Source organism: Saccopteryx bilineata, chromosome 5, assembly GCF_036850765.1.
Source record: "Saccopteryx bilineata isolate mSacBil1 chromosome 5, mSacBil1_pri_phased_curated, whole genome shotgun sequence".
Taxonomy (NCBI): domain Eukaryota; kingdom Metazoa; phylum Chordata; class Mammalia; order Chiroptera; family Emballonuridae; genus Saccopteryx; species Saccopteryx bilineata.
The window spans coordinates 4,866,634-4,881,400 of record NC_089494.1 but is presented as its reverse complement, the minus strand read 5'-3'; the positions used below and the strand labels follow the sequence as shown (position 1 = coordinate 4,881,400).

The 14,767-nt window shown below is 60.8% G+C and overlaps 1 protein-coding gene across 2 annotated transcripts in view; it reads left to right on the top strand.

Annotated features, from left to right (window-relative positions):
- SH3BP4 (SH3 domain binding protein 4) overlaps positions 1-14,340 on the top strand; it is a 90,393-nt gene extending 76,053 nt beyond the window's left edge. For both annotated transcript variants that reach the window (XM_066280206.1, XM_066280207.1), the window contains exons 3-5: positions 351-2,719; positions 10,122-10,310; positions 12,483-14,340. In XM_066280206.1, the coding sequence (XP_066136303.1) occupies positions 351-2,719; positions 10,122-10,310; positions 12,483-12,707 (2,783 nt within the window). In that variant the 3' untranslated portion in view covers positions 12,708-14,340. The remainder of the gene's footprint in view (positions 1-350; positions 2,720-10,121; positions 10,311-12,482) is intronic.
- The last annotated feature ends 427 nt before the right edge of the window (positions 14,341-14,767 follow it).

Below are 14,767 nucleotides of genomic sequence, written 5' to 3'. Positions count from 1 at the left end.
GGTGACCCGTTCCATCAGGCTGAGTTAGTTGCATTCACATGGATGGCGGGGAGACTTCCGTCGTGGCTTCGCCTGACATTGCGTGTGGAACGGGGACACAGCAGCGTCTGGTGACCGAACCGTGCCCCCGATGACGTGTGGATCACACACCGAACTCCACCACGGTCTGTCTCTGCGAGTTTCTCCCCTGAGAAACTCGTTGGCTGTATCTGGTGGCTTCTGTTTCTTTGACCGCCTTCTCCGAGTTTCCGACGGTGCTCTGCGCTGCCCGCCCCTCCCCACCCCCACCCCCGCCCCCGCTCCCGCCCCCGCCGGCCACACCCTGACCTTCTGTCCTGTGCTTCTTGCAGTGCCTTCCCCCAGTGCCTTGCTAGCAGACAATCCCACGCCTTTCGGGGACGCGAAGGAGGTGATAGCAATCAAGGACTACTGCCCCAACAACTTCACCACCCTCAAGTTCTCCAAGGGCGACCACCTCTACGTCCTGGACACGTCTGGCGGGGAGTGGTGGTACGCCCACAACACCACCGAGATGGGCTACATCCCCTCCTCCTACGTGCAGCCCTTGAACTACCGGAACTCCACGCTGAGCGACAGCGGGATGATCGACAATCTGCCCGAGAGCCCCGACGACGTGGCCCAAGAGCTGGACCTGCTCGCGGGGTGGACGGACGACAAGAAGGCCTTGGGCAAGACCTACAGTAACAACAACCCCTTCTGGAACGGGCTCCAGACAAACCCGTTCCTGAACGGGAACGCGCCCGCGGTGCCCGGCTTGGAGGAGCTGGCCCCCAGAACCACGGTGGACCTGCTGCTCTTCGATCCCGGCACGGCTTCCTTCACCGAGTCCAGCTCGGCCACCACGAACAGCACCGGCAACATCTTCGAGGAGCTGCCGGCCGCGGGGCCGGCCCACGCGGAGGGGCCGGTCAAGCGGGACAACCCGTTCTTCAGGAGCAAACGTTCCTACAGCCTGTCCGAGCTCTCCGTCCTCCAAGCCAAGTCCGATGCCCCCGACACCTCAGGGGGGTTTTTCCCCGGCTTGAAGTCGCCGGCCCCCGAGCAGTTCCAGAGCCGGGAGGACTTCCGCGCGGCCTGGCTGAGCCACCGGAAGCTGGCTCGGTCCTGCCAGGACCTAGACTTGCTGGGCCAGAGCCCCGGGTGGGGCCAGACCCAGGCGGTGGAGACGAACGTCGTGTGCAAGCTGGACAGCTCGGGGGGCTCCGTGAGGCTCCCCGACACCAGCGTCTGCCTGCACGTGCCCGAGGGCCACGTGGCCCCCGGGGAGACACAGCAGATCGCGGTGAAGGCGCTGCTGGACCCTCCTCTGGAGCTCAACAGCGACCGCTGCTGCAGCGTCAGCCCGCTGCTGGAGGTGAAGCTGAGCACCCTGGAGGTGAAGACCGTTATCGTCTTGGAGATGAAAGTGTCGGCCGAGGTGAAAAGCGACATTTTCAGCAAAAGCACTGTGGGCCTCCAGTGCCTGAGGAGCGATGTGAAGGAAGGGCCCTACGTCCCCACGCCGCTCGCCTACAGCTACGGGGACACGGTCCAGGTGCACTTGGACAACCTGGAGCCCTGCATGTACCTGGCCATCGTCGCCCACGGGCCAAACATTCTCTACCCTTCCACCATATGGGACTTCATCAATAAAAAGGTCACCGTGGGTCTCTACGGTCCCAAACACATTCACCCATCCTTCAAGACCGTGGTGACCGTTTTTGGGCATGACTGTGCCCCCAAGACTCTCCTGGTCAGTGAAGTCACGCGCCAGGCCCCCAGCCCCGCCCCGGTGGCCCTGCAGCTGTGGGGCAGGCACCAGTTCATCCTGCCCAGGCCCCAGGACCTGCAGGTCTGCATGTTCTCCAACACGACCAACTACGAGGTCGGAGCCGGCGAGCAGGCCAAGGTGGTGAGGGCGTTCCAGGTGCGGCTGGGCAAGGTGAGCCGTCTCATCTTCCCCATCACCTGCCAGAGCCCCGGCGAGCTCTCCGACTTCACCCTGAGGGTCCAGCTGAAGGACGACCAGGACGCCATCCTGACCCAGTTCTGCGTGCAGACCCCCCAGCCGCCCCCCAAGAGCGCCATCAAGCCGTCCGGGCAGAGGCGGTTTCTCAAGAAGAACGAGGTCGGGAAAATCATCCTCTCCCCGTTCGCCGCCGCCACCACCAAGTACCCGACGTTCCAGGACCGCCCCGTGTCCAGCCTCAAGTTCGGCAAGCTGCTCAAGACCGTGGTCCGGCAGAGCAAGAACCACTACCTGCTGGAGTACAAGAAGGGCGACGGCGTGGCCCTGCTCAGCGAGGAGAAGATCCGGCTGAAGGGGCAGCTGTGGACCAAGGAGTGGTACATTGGCTACCACCAGGGCAAGGTCGGCCTGGTGCACGCCAAGAACGTGCTGGTGGTGGGCCGGGCCCGACCCAGCCTGCTCGCCGGGCCCGAGCTGAGCACCTCGGAGCTGCTGGAGCAGATCCTGCGGCCCTGCAAGTTCCTCACCTACATCTACGCCTCCGTCCGGACGCTGCTCATGGAGAACATCGGCAGCTGGCGCGCCTTCGCCGACGCCCTGGGCTACGGGAGCCTGCCGCTCACCTGCTTCTGCCGGGCCGAGCTGGACAGCGAGCCCGAGCGGGTGGCCTGCGTCCTGGAGAAGCTGAAGGAGGACTGCAACAACGCGGACAGCAAAGAGCGCAAGTCCTTCCAGAAGGAGCTCATGATGGTGAGGCGGGGCCAGGGGTGGGGGCGGGGCGGGGGGTGGGGCGGGGGGGCGAGGCTGGGGGGCTGGGGAAGGGGGGCGGGGCGGGGCGAGGCTGGGGGTTGGGGAGGGCGGGGCAGGGGTGGGGCGGGGGCGAGGCTGGGGGTTGGGGAGGGCGGGGCTGGGGCGGTGGGGGGGAGCAGGGCAGGGAGGGCGGGGCGGGGGCGAGGCTGGGGAGGGGAGGGCAGGGCGGCTGGGCGCATGCTCCGGCCTCTTCCATGACGTGCTCACTTGGGTCCAGTGGGGTTCAGCGTCTGGGCTCCTCTCTGCTCCCTGAGATGGAGGGCAGTGTGCTGGGCATGTGCCTGGAGAGAGGTGTTCACACGGGACTGGGGGACTCCCAAACAGGTCAGGAATCCCTGCGGTGAAGAGCGTTCAGGGCTCCTTTCCCCTGAAATGGGGGCTCCAGTGGGATGGAGACATGTGGGGGCCCTGTGCTCCAACCTCCCCTTTTTAGATCTCCTAGAGAAGCTCTGTACTTTCATCAGATTCCTAGCGGCATCGGTGATCTGGACATTTTAAGAACCGCTGCCCCAAAGTCTGGCTTTGCTGTAAAGAGAATTTTATCCCCGTGTCTTACTTGGTGGTCCCACCCTTTCCCTGGACAGCTTCCTCTTCCTCCTTTCGTGTGCATTTGAGCCAGGTCCGAGGTCAGCCTCCGGGTTGCCAGCACCACCAGGAATTGGGATCCCGAGAAGTAAAGGGGACGCTGGGGTCACACTACGGGTTACACCCCCACCCCCGCCACCAGCCAACCCAGAAGCATTTACTGGAAGCCTTCACGGCTCCCTCAGGCCTGGGCTCCGCCCCAGTTCCACACCCCACCAGCAACTCCACGCTTTATCATAAAGTTCTGGCAGTGGCCTTGGCCACGCTTAATAATGTCCTCCTCTTGGTCTCTCTGTGGAGTCTGTGCTGGACACTGTCGACTTCACTGTGCAATAGGAGCCATCTTGGCCCCCTCCCCTGCCCTCCCGATGCTGTGTCCCATGCGAACACCTTGGTGACTCGGCCACGTGTGCTTCTTCCTTGTTCCACCCCGACTCCAGACAGCCTCTGTTGCCTTCTAACTTCGGGGGGGGGGGGGAGAGACTCAGTGCCTCTGGCCTTTCTGTCACTCCCCCCCTCCCCCCCTTCCCTCAGCACCTGCCGTTCTGTGCCTCCTGGAACGGGCGAGCCAGGTGGGTCTGTGTCTCTGTGCCCACGTCCACGAGTGCGCGGCTAGCCGAGGTTCATTCTTTGCACACAGCTCTCTGTGCTGCCCCCTGGAGCCAGGGGACAGAGGGCTGCAGTCCCCTGTGGCGTGGCCACTGCTGCAGGGAGGGGGGCACAGGGCCCCCTGGCAGTGGTCCACGTGGTATAAAGTGTCAGCACACATGGAGCCAAAGGGGAACCTGTACGGCACAGAGGAGGGAGCCGGGAGCAGAGGGGCGACCTTGCCGACCAGGAGACCGTTAGAACAATGGGACAGACCAGACAAGGGGTAGTCATGGCCAGGGGGTGAGCGGGTCAACAGGGAACCTCCCCTGGACATGTGGGGTGCCCCCTCCACAGTGCTGCCTCATGTCCCTTCCTTCAGGGCACATCTCACCTCACCCTCACCGGTCTGCCTGTAAAATCAGTTCCTCCGCGGGCTCACCCTGCCCACCCCCTGATGGGCCATGCACCGTGGGCAGGGGCTGGACGGGGGCTGAGGGGGGACTGGGCGGGGGCTGAGCGGGGGCTGGGTGGGGGGGCTGGGCGGGCTGGGCAGGGGCTGAGGGGGGGGGGTTGGGCGGGGCTGGGCGGGGGGGGGCTGAGGGGGGGCTGGGCGGGGCGGGGCTGGGGGGGCTGGGCAGGGGCTGGGCGGGGGTGGGCTGAGCGGGGGCTGAGCAGGGGCTGGGCGGGGGGGGGGGGCTGAGCGGGGGCTGAGCCGGGGCTGAGAGGCAGGGGGGGCGGGGCTGAGCGTCCCTCTCACCAGCCTCAGGCTGGAATCCTCCATCCATTATGGAATTACGGAATTACGCGCTCTCCTGGAGCGTAAATGGGGTTGCTGGCGCTTCAGGCAGGAACAGCTCACCATGGTGGGCGGTGGGCGGAGGTGAAGAGTGAACACACCCGCGCAGCTCCATCCAGGGAGGCTTTTTTTATCTCATTTCCTTGTTTGTTTTCAGAAGACTGGAGCCATGGCTCCCCCCCCCCCCCCCAATTTAGGGAAGCCAGAACAGATTTTTGAGTTGGCTTCCTTAGGTTAGTTTGTATGGGAGAGGGCTCTGTGTGGGTCTGGGACCCTCTCCCCTCCCCCAGCCCCGCACCCACCCACTGTGGTTCCGGAGTCCCAGGGAGGAGGAAGTGAAACTCGACCTTGGCGGGAAGGTGCCTGGGCCGGCGGGCGAGGCTGGACTTGTGCTGAAGTGAAACTGGCTCTGCCCTGTGCCCCCCCCCCGTGCCCCCCTCCCCTGCCTCCTTCTCTATCTCCTCCTCATCTCCATGCAGGCAGATCTGAAAGGCTGGCCAGACTTCTAGAAACCACAGACCGGCTTATCCCTGCAGGAGAGTGTTTGAGTTGCGCTGGAAGCCAGGTGTTGCCTTTCCAGGGACTGGGAAATCACTGAGCAGCCATGCTTCCTGCAGCGTCAGCCTGGGGTCTAGCCTGCGCCCTCTCACAGCCAGACTGTCCCCTCCCCCCAACCCGCTCTGTGAAGATGGTAGTGATCCCTTGCTGTTTGGAAACGGTGATGAAATGAATGAGGCAGGGTGAAGGAAGGTTTTGGACAGCAGAGTCGCAGGGAGATGAGAAGGAAAAAGGCCCATCTGTCTGCTGTCATCAGAACGGGGTGCAGGCCCGCCCTCTGCCCCAAGGCCCTGTGAGACCTGCTCCCCTTCCTCCCAGTCCCACATCACGGGGGACCATGCAGGCTCCTTCCACACCAGCCCCTCCGGCCCCTTCACCGGGTCTTGGACACACCTAGCTCGCTCCTGCCTCCATTTGTACATGTGCTATTTCCTCTGCGGGAATTCTCTCCCACCACCCCCAGTTTCATGGGGCTGGCTTCTCACCTCCTTCAGGTACCAGCTCAGATCTCATCTTATAAGACCTTGTGCCTCTGGGTCACTACACCTCATCATCCGTAACATTGTCTCCGTGCTGCCTTCTAGGTATAACCTCCTTTTTGTGAGTCCAGGTGCGTCCCTGCCCCTTGCCCCTTCTCAGCCTCGGTCACTCAGGTGGCGGTCAGCCGAGTGTCCCCCTCTGAGTGCCTTTCCCTCAGAATACCAGGACGCCCGGGGGTGGAGGACCTAATTTTCATACTCATCCTGGATTATACTCTTGTTAAGCCACAAGAGGGCAGGTCCTTTTCAGCAGAGGTGGCAGGTGAGAGTTACGGGTCACATGGCAGGGCTGCCCGGGTCAGGGGCACCCTCACGAGCGTGTGCATGGAGGGCCCCTTGGCCATCTCCCCCCCCCCATCTGACTTGAAACCTGATGGTCCAGCACTAGCGGGGACGCTGCGGCCAGCCCTCTGCCTCTCCCCTCGTCTGGCCGGTAGCGTTTGCGGCTGGTTGGCCGGGGTCTGCGGTCGGCCCTGTGCTGAGGCCTCGGTGACAGGTTCAGTGCCCGCCGGTGCTGACCTTCAGAGCGGCAGGGGCCTCTGGGTTGGCACAGTGGCCTTGGCTCCGCCCAGGTTTTGTTTTTTCCGGAATGAGAATAGCCCTCATTGGCATTGCTGCTGGTAAGGGCGGCGTGTGCTGCTTTTGCGCTGATACTCCACTGCCGATGAGCAGTAGCTGAGAGCAAGGCCCCCCACAGGCCCCCCTGCGGGTCCCCCCACGGATCCCCCCACAGGCCCCCCACGGATCCCCCCGTGGGTCCCCCCACAGGCCTCCCCATGGATCCCCCCGCGGGCCCACCCACAGGTCCCCCCACGGGTCCCCCCTCAGATACCCCCTCAGGTCCCCCCACAGGTAACCAGGTGGATGTAATTGCTGCGGTTGTAACCAGTTCCCTGCGGTGTTGCCAGCCGGCGCGGTTCCGCAGGCTGCCTCTCCCAGCTGCGCGTGTGCCCACCGTGGCCGCCCGAGTCACTCAGCGTGGGCAGATGCTGGTGGCCCCGGGTCCGCGGAAGGGCGTGCGGCACCTGACTGCATCCCGTACTCCGGGAGCTGCGCGCTTGCCCGTGCGTCTCTGCGTGCTCCTCCGCCCGTGTTCTGGACGACACTGCAACGTGCTGGCCCCTCCAGGGACTGGGGAAGACCTCCCCGCTGGCCACAGGGCAGCCAGTGGTCACTTTGGGGAGAGCCAGGCTCGAGAGGGACGGGAAATCATTTTAAAAGTCCCGCAGGTGTGCGGTGGTGTCGCTTGTGCCGGGTGGGTGGCCCCATCCGTGAGCGCACACACTCCCCTTACTTCCGGAAGCCGAGTCTCGGTGTCGGAGTTTTTGTTTCGTTTCATGAAGAGCAGGAGCTGCGGAGTCTCCGCTGTCTTTTCAGGGAGTTGAGTCCTTTACTTGCTTCTGATACTCTTCACGGGTCCGGGAAAGGTGTTCTGAGTGTGTGGGGAAGTCCAAGTGGAAAACCTGACATCAGTACAGATTCCTCCCTGGTCAGAACAACACTGTCCTTGTGGAACACTGAGCTTTCAGCGTGGGGGGCTGTCTCCGCGGTGGGGCGGGGGAAGAATTAGAAAGATGTGGGCCCGAGGGAGTCTCGGTAACCGTCCCCCGGGGTCTTCCGAGGAGCACTTCCTGGGAACCAAGTCCTCGGTCGTGGGGGTGGAATGGAAAGGGGCTCCGTGGAGGCGGCGTTGGTCGGACGCCCTTCCAGGGAATGGCAGAGTGACTTCAGAACGCCCGTCTCCAGATCCCGGGGTCCTGGTGGCTGATGTCACCCGGCCTCTTCTCAGCGCCATGCTGACTTCCCGTAGGATTAGGTTTGCCCCAGACCCAGAGGCAGGACGTCCAGCAGCCCTCCCGTAACTTGGTGTGGGGGGGCCATTTATGTCCCGCCGTGTGCGGCCCAGGGAGCCCGTGGGTTTGATTTGATTTGGTTTGTGTTATTTAAGCAGGAGTGCTGGGGTCACACAGAGTACGTGGAGACTGTGGGCCCCGTGTCGGCGTCAGGGGCCGAGGTGGCTCGAGACTGTGGGCCCCGTGTTGGCGTCAGGGGCCGAGGTGGGCTCGAGACTGTGGGCTCCGTGTTGGCGTCAGGGGCGGAGGTGGGCTCGAGACTGTGGGCCCCGTGTTGGCATCAGGGGCCGAGGTGGGCTCGAGACTGTGGGCCCCGTGTCGGTGTCAGGGGCGGAGGTGGGCTCGAGACTGTGGGCCCCGTGTTGGCGTCAGGGGCGGAGGTGGCTCGAGACTGTGGGCCCCGTGTTGGCGTCAGGGGCCGAGGTGGGCTCGAGACTGTGGGCCCCGTGTTGGCGTCAGGGGCCGAGGTGGGCTCGAGACTGTGGGCCCCGTGTCGGCGTCAGGGGCGGAGGTGGGCTCGAGACTGTGGGCCCCGTGTCGGCGTCAGGGGCGGAGGTGGCTCGAGACTGTGGGCCCCGTGTTGGCGTCAGGGGCGGAGGTGGGCTCGAGACTGTGGGCCCCGTGTTGGCGTCAGGGGCGGAGGTGGCTCGAGACTGTGGGCCCCGTGTCGGCGTCAGGGGCGGAGGTGGCTCGAGACTGTGGGCCCCGTGTCGGCGTCAGGGGCGGAGGTGGGCTCGAGACTGTGGGCCCCGTGTCGGCGTCAGGGGCGGAGGTGGGCTCGAGACTGTGGGCCCCGTGTCGGCGTCAGGGGCCGAGGTGGGCTCGAGACTGTGGGCCCCGTGTCGGCGTCAGGGGCGGAGGTGGGCTCGAGACTGTGGGCCCCGTGTTGGCGTCAGGGGCGGAGGTGGCTCGAGACTGTGGGCCCTGTGTCGGCGTCAGGGGCGGAGGTGGCTCGAGACTGTGGGCCCCGTGTCGGCGTCAGGGGCGGAGGTGGGCTCGAGACTGTGGGCCCCGTGTCGGCGTCAGGGGCGGAGGTGGGCTCGAGACTGTGGGCCCCGTGTCGGCGTCAGGGGCCGAGGTGGGCTCGAGACTGTGGGCCCCGTGTCGGCGTCAGGGGCGGAGGTGGGCTCGAGACTGTGGGCCCCGTGTCGGCGTCAGGGGCCGAGGTGGGCTCGAGACTGTGGGCCCCGTGTTGGCGTCAGGGGCGGAGGTGGGTTCGAGACTGTGGGCCCCGTGTTGGCGTCAGGGGCGGAGGTGGCTCGAGACTGTGGGCCCCGTGTAGGTGGCTCGAGACTGTGGGCCCCGTGTTGGCGTCAGGGGTGGAGGTGGCTCGAGACTGTGGGCCCCGTGTCGGCGTCAGGGGCGGAGGTGGGCTCGAGCTCGCTCGCAGGACGAGCAGGGCGTGGGCAGGGCTCTGTCCCCTGACTGGCCTCCCTCCCGGGGTGATGGAAGTGCCTTTCCCTCCCGCGTCCCCGTAGTCAGTCACCTCTGTCTGAACGCACCTTAGGAAGTTCCTTCAGCTCTGACAGGGCGCACGTCTACTGACCCTGGAGAACGCTTCTCGACGGGGCGCCCTGTTCCGTCCTTGCCTCCTTCGTCTCCCCCCACACAGGGCCTCCACTTGGCCCCCAAAACCCGAGAGTCCTGAGTCTCCGTCCAGCTCCAGACCCCAACCAGAGTCCAGGACCCCACCCCTTGCCTGCCCGCGGGACACTCCCTCTGGCCGGCACCATCAGCACGTCACACTCCGTCCGTCCAACCTGTCCTCTCGTCCCCCTGGGAGCCCCAGGTCACGCTGTCGGTCTTGGCCGAGGACACAGCCCACCCCCAGTTTCCCTGGCGGGAGCGGAAACAGGGTAGACATCTGTCATCCCCACTCACCCTGGGTGTCCTGTCCTGGGGGGACCAGGACAAGTTGCCACAAACAAGAGGCTCCAAAGTCCAAGTCTGTCCCCTTGCGTCTGGAGGTGTCGGCAGGGCCGGTCCCCCCCCCCCCGAGGCTCTGGGGAGACTCTGGTCCATGCCTCGCTCCTGGCTGTATCACCCCCTCCGCCTCAGTCTCTGGACGTCTCCCCTCTGTCTCTGTGTCTGCTCCTGTCCTGTTAGGATGCCAGGCACTGGATGAGGGGTCTGCTCTAATTCCGTATGACCTCACTTGAGCTAATGACACCTGCAAAGACCCTCCTTCCGAGGACGGCCACCAGCTGAGGTCTCGGTGGACGTGGCTCTGGGGCGGGACACGGTTAAACCGTGTCTGCCCCACAAATGCTCAGCTTTCCTGTGGGTCTCAGTGGGGCAGGGCTTCAAGAGTGTGTCACAGGCATTACGTCGGGCAGGGCGCATTGGCCCCACATCGGGGATCGAGCAGCCGGAACCTGCCCTCTGCCTCACCTCACGCCCTGCTCCCCCTCCCCCCCCAGGCCTTACTGAAGATGGACTGCCAGGGCCTGGTGGTCAGACTCATCCAGGACTTTGTGCTCCTGACCACGGCCGTCGAGGTGGCGCAGCGCTGGCGGGAGCTGGCCGAGAAGCTCGCCAAGGTGTCCAAGCAGCAGATGGATGCGTACGAGTCTCCCCACCGGGACAGGAACGGGGTCGTGGACAGTGAGGTGAGCTGGGCAGCGCCTCTTGCCGCCTGCACACCGCAGTCGTGGCGACGTCTATTGTATAGCGTGTTTGTGAGGATGCGCACAGTGAGTCTAGAGCGTGTTTGTGAGGATGCGCACAGTGAGTCTAGAGCGTGTTTGTGAGGATGCTCACAGTGAGTCTATAGAGTGTGAAGATGCGCACAGTGAGTCTAGAGCGTGTTTGAGGATGCGCACAGTGAGTCTAGAGCGTGTTTGTGAGGATGCTCACAGTGAGTCTATAGAGTGTGAAGATGCGCACAGTGAGTCTAGAGCGTGTTTGTGAGGATGCGCACAATGAGTCTAGAGCGTGTTTGTGAGGATGCGCACAGTGAGTCTAGAGCGTGTTTGTGAGGATGCTCACAGTGAGTCTATAGAGTGTGAAGATGCGCACAGTGAGTCTAGAGCGTGTTTGTGAGGATGCGCACAGTGAGTCTAGAGCGTGTTTGTGAGGATGCGCACAGTGAGTCTAGAGCGTGTTTGTGAGGATGCTCACAGTGAGTCTAGAGCGTGTTTGTGAGGATGCGCACAGTGAGTCTATAGCGTGTTTGTGAGGATGCGCACAGTGAGTCTATAGAGTGTGAAGATGCGCACAGTGAGTCTAGAGCGTGTTTGTGAGGATGCGCACAGTGAGTCTAGAGCGTGTTTGTGAGGATGCTCACAGTGAGTCTATAGAGTGTGAGGATGCGCACAGTGAGTCTAGAGCGTGTTTGTGAAGATGCTCACAGTGAGTCTAGAGCGTGTTTGTGAGGATGCGCACAGTGAGTCTATAGAGTGTGAAGATGCGCACAGTGAGTCTAGAGCGTGTTTGTGAGGATGCGCACAGTGAGTCTAGAGCGTGTTTGTGAGGATGCTCACAGTGAGTCTATAGAGTGTGAGGATGCGCACAGTGAGTCTAGAGCGTGTTTGTGAGGATGCTCACAGTGAGTCTAGAGCGTGTTTGTGAGGATGCGCACAGTGAGTCTATAGAGTGTGAAGATGCGCACAGTGAGTCTAGAGCGTGTTTGTGAGGATGCGCACAGTGAGTCTAGAGCGTGTTTGTGAGGATGCTCACAGTGAGTCTATAGAGTGTGAAGATGCGCACAGTGAGTCTAGAGCGTGTTTGTGAGGATGCGCACAATGAGTCTAGAGCGTGTTTGTGAGGATGCGCACAGTGAGTCTATAGAGTGTGAAGATGCGCACAGTGAGTCTATAGCGTGTTTGTGAGGATGCGCACAGTGAGTCTATAGAGTGTGAAGATGCGCACAGTGAGTCTATAGCGTGTTTGTGAGGGTGCGCACAGTGAGTCTATAGAGTGTGAAGATGCGCACATTGAGTCTATAGCATGTTTGTGAGGATGCGCACAGTGAGTCTAGAGCGTGTTTGTGAGGGTGCACACAGTGAGTCTAGAGCGTGTTTGTGAGGATGCGCACAGTGAGTCTAGAGCGTGTTTGTGAGGATGCGCACAGTGAGTCTAGAGCGTGTTTGTGAGGATGCGCACAGTGAGTCGGGGCGTGAAAGCACGTGCCCAGCACACAAGAGGCCCTCACCGATTGGGGGCTGATGTCATCCTTCGTGGGGGCTTCAGTCGTGACTCCCGCTCTGTCACGGGCAAGGCCACTCTGCCGTGATGTGGGACGCATCCTAAATTATCTTCAGTCCGAGGGACTCCGGTGTGAACGGGCCTTCCGGTCACCGGGGCCCCGCTGCGGGAACACCTGGTGTGTTGTGTCATGTGGGCCAGAGCCGGCGGGTTCCTGCTCAGACGTTGTTTTCTCGCTTGCTGGGGGAGGTGGCTTTAAGCTTCCAGAGACCTAGGAGACGGGACGCTCCAAGCATACAGGTCTTCCTCCTCTATTAATACAACAAATGTCTAAATGCCCCGATAGAAAGTGTGACACAGGGATTGTAAGGACAGAAATCCCTTCTGCCTGTGGAGACGCCATCTGCTACGTTCCCCCTCTCGCTCGCAACGCATGGTTCCCTCTGACATGTGCTGGCCCGGGACAGGGACGGGGCACCTGTTGCTTTGAGTTTGTTCCGCTCTTAAAGAGTCACATAAAAAATAAATAAAACCAGCAAAGGAACCCGGGCAGTTGACAGGGTTCAATGTCTTCCTGTCCCTCACCTTTGTCCCTTCTTCTCTCTCCTTTGGTTGCGGACGGCTCTGCCGCGCAGGCCATGTGGAAACCCGCGTATGACTTTTTACTCACCTGGAGCCACCAGGTCGGGGACAGCTACCGGGACGTCATCCAGGAGCTGCACATAGGCCTGGACAGGATGAAGAACCCCATCACCAAGCGCTGGAAACACCTCACGGGGACTCTCATCCTGGTGAACTCCCTGGACATCCTGAGAGCGGCCGCCTTCAGTCCTGCAGACCAGGATGACTTTGTGATCTGAATGGGTGGCCCTCCCTCCGGCGGACGGGCCCCGTGGCTCCGACAGACCGGGTGGCTCCAGGCCTGACCCTCGGTGCCCCCAAGGACCAAGCACACGCAATGCTCCGCCTGCCACCCCCACCGTGGGGGTGGGGTGGGGTGGGGTGGGGGAGGCCTGAAGGGAATTTCTCCTGCAGGTCATTGCCAATCAAATAGCTTTCTATTTGTTAAGTACAAATTTAAATTGAAAATCACTTTTATAAAGTCTGGGGAGGAGGGGACATATAAGAAAGGCGGCATCTAATTTTTTTAATGGACCATAAAGGTAAAAAAAACACAACAACAACTTAATCCGGGTGGATGCTATTGAAGTTTTTATGTTCTCTAAAGACCTTTTTAAATTATGTTACAGATGTATATATGTATTTAAAAGTCATTGGGGGGGCTTTTTTTTTTTTTATTCCCAGACGGCACTCATATTTCAACACCTAGCGTGGGAAGACGCTTTTGTTTGAGTGTTGGACCTTTTTCGCTTCATACTTGTGAGAAAGAGGAAATCATGTAGGAACCGTGGTTTTTCAAGCCCGTCCTTCCTGAGAATGTACCTCATCCTGTTCTCCTGTGTTGTTATCTTCCGCACCTTTGCCTGCGGGGGGCAGTAGGCAGCCCGTGGACCACAGCCCGCGGACCGGTTTGTGTCCAGCGGAAGGGATGGGTGCCCTGGAGATGCAGAGGCAGCTGGGACAGTCCCAGGGGCCAGTGAGGTGGTCCCTGCACAGCCCCCTACCCCCGCCCTGCTCTCTGGGGTCAGGAAGGAAACTTCGCCACAGGGGCCGCCCTTTGCAAAGGTGCTTCTGTCATTTGCCAACTTCTGGCTTTATTTCGTCTAAAACAGAACCCCTCCCCCTTCCTGGTATGCCCGTGTCTCCTTGGAAATGGTTAGTGTGGCAAAAACCGGTCTTTAGTTACAGTATCAAGAGTATCTGAGCAGAATGAGCATTCTCTGACAATGAAAATGTTTCCCACATAAAACCTGAGGGCCCCCAGCAGAATGTGGCATCACCAACCTTTACGGTGGAGGCAGGGCAACCTGCTAGGTGGCATTCTGCGATTGCATTGTCGGGGTGGTGGCATCTCAGAGGGCATCAGGGGCATGGCTGAAGAAAGACCCCTGGCAAACCCGCAGAGCTGGTCCCCGGGAATGTGCCGGGATGCACACCGTGCTTGTATGAAGTTGACTCAGGACCCGCATCTCATCTCGAAATCTGCTTTCTTGAAACACATTAATTACTTAGTATAATCAATTGTATAGCGGCCCTTTCTTGGGCTGCAACATTCTCATGTATCGATTGATTCAGATACTGAAGGTCAACTGTTTCTAGAAAAAATGATACAACCCCCCTCAACACACACGCACACTACATATTTTATGCTGCAAGAAACAAGACACACCATTCTCCAATCACCACCCGGGATCACCTTCCGTTCTGCGTTTCCGCTGCCCGCCGGCGTTGCGTCCAGAGGTCCTCTCAACCTTCTCCCCAAAGAAGAAGCAAAACCAGTTGCACCTTAAACCATGGATATTTTTCCTCAGGGGCTTAAAATAGTTTCCTATGCAATGTCTTGTAGCACAAATTAAACTCTACGGAACTTGCAGTAAATTTTATTTGGATATGTTTAACCTATTCAGAGAGAGAGAGAGAGAATGTGTGTGTGTGTGTGTTTTGTTTTGTTTTGTTTTGTTTCCGTACCCACCAAACTTTAAAACAGTAACACCTCGTATATGTATCTGTGCATTGAACAGTGGCTCCCTCCCCTGACAATCACCCCTAAGTGACAGTGTGACAGTTGAGTTAGCAGGTACCTATTTTCTTGATATTGACTTAATTGCTCTTGGAACATAGTGGGCTCACATGCTGACCTTTGGGAATCGGTGTTGCCCACAGCCCCAAAGAGCTCACGTGGATAGCTTCCCGTTTTGTGGGCCCTGTGCCCCTGTAACGGGCAGTGCCATCCACAATATAGTTTAGGACTGAGCTCCTTCTGTGTTTCAGCCTTTGTCCCTTAGGGGCTGGCCGCAAC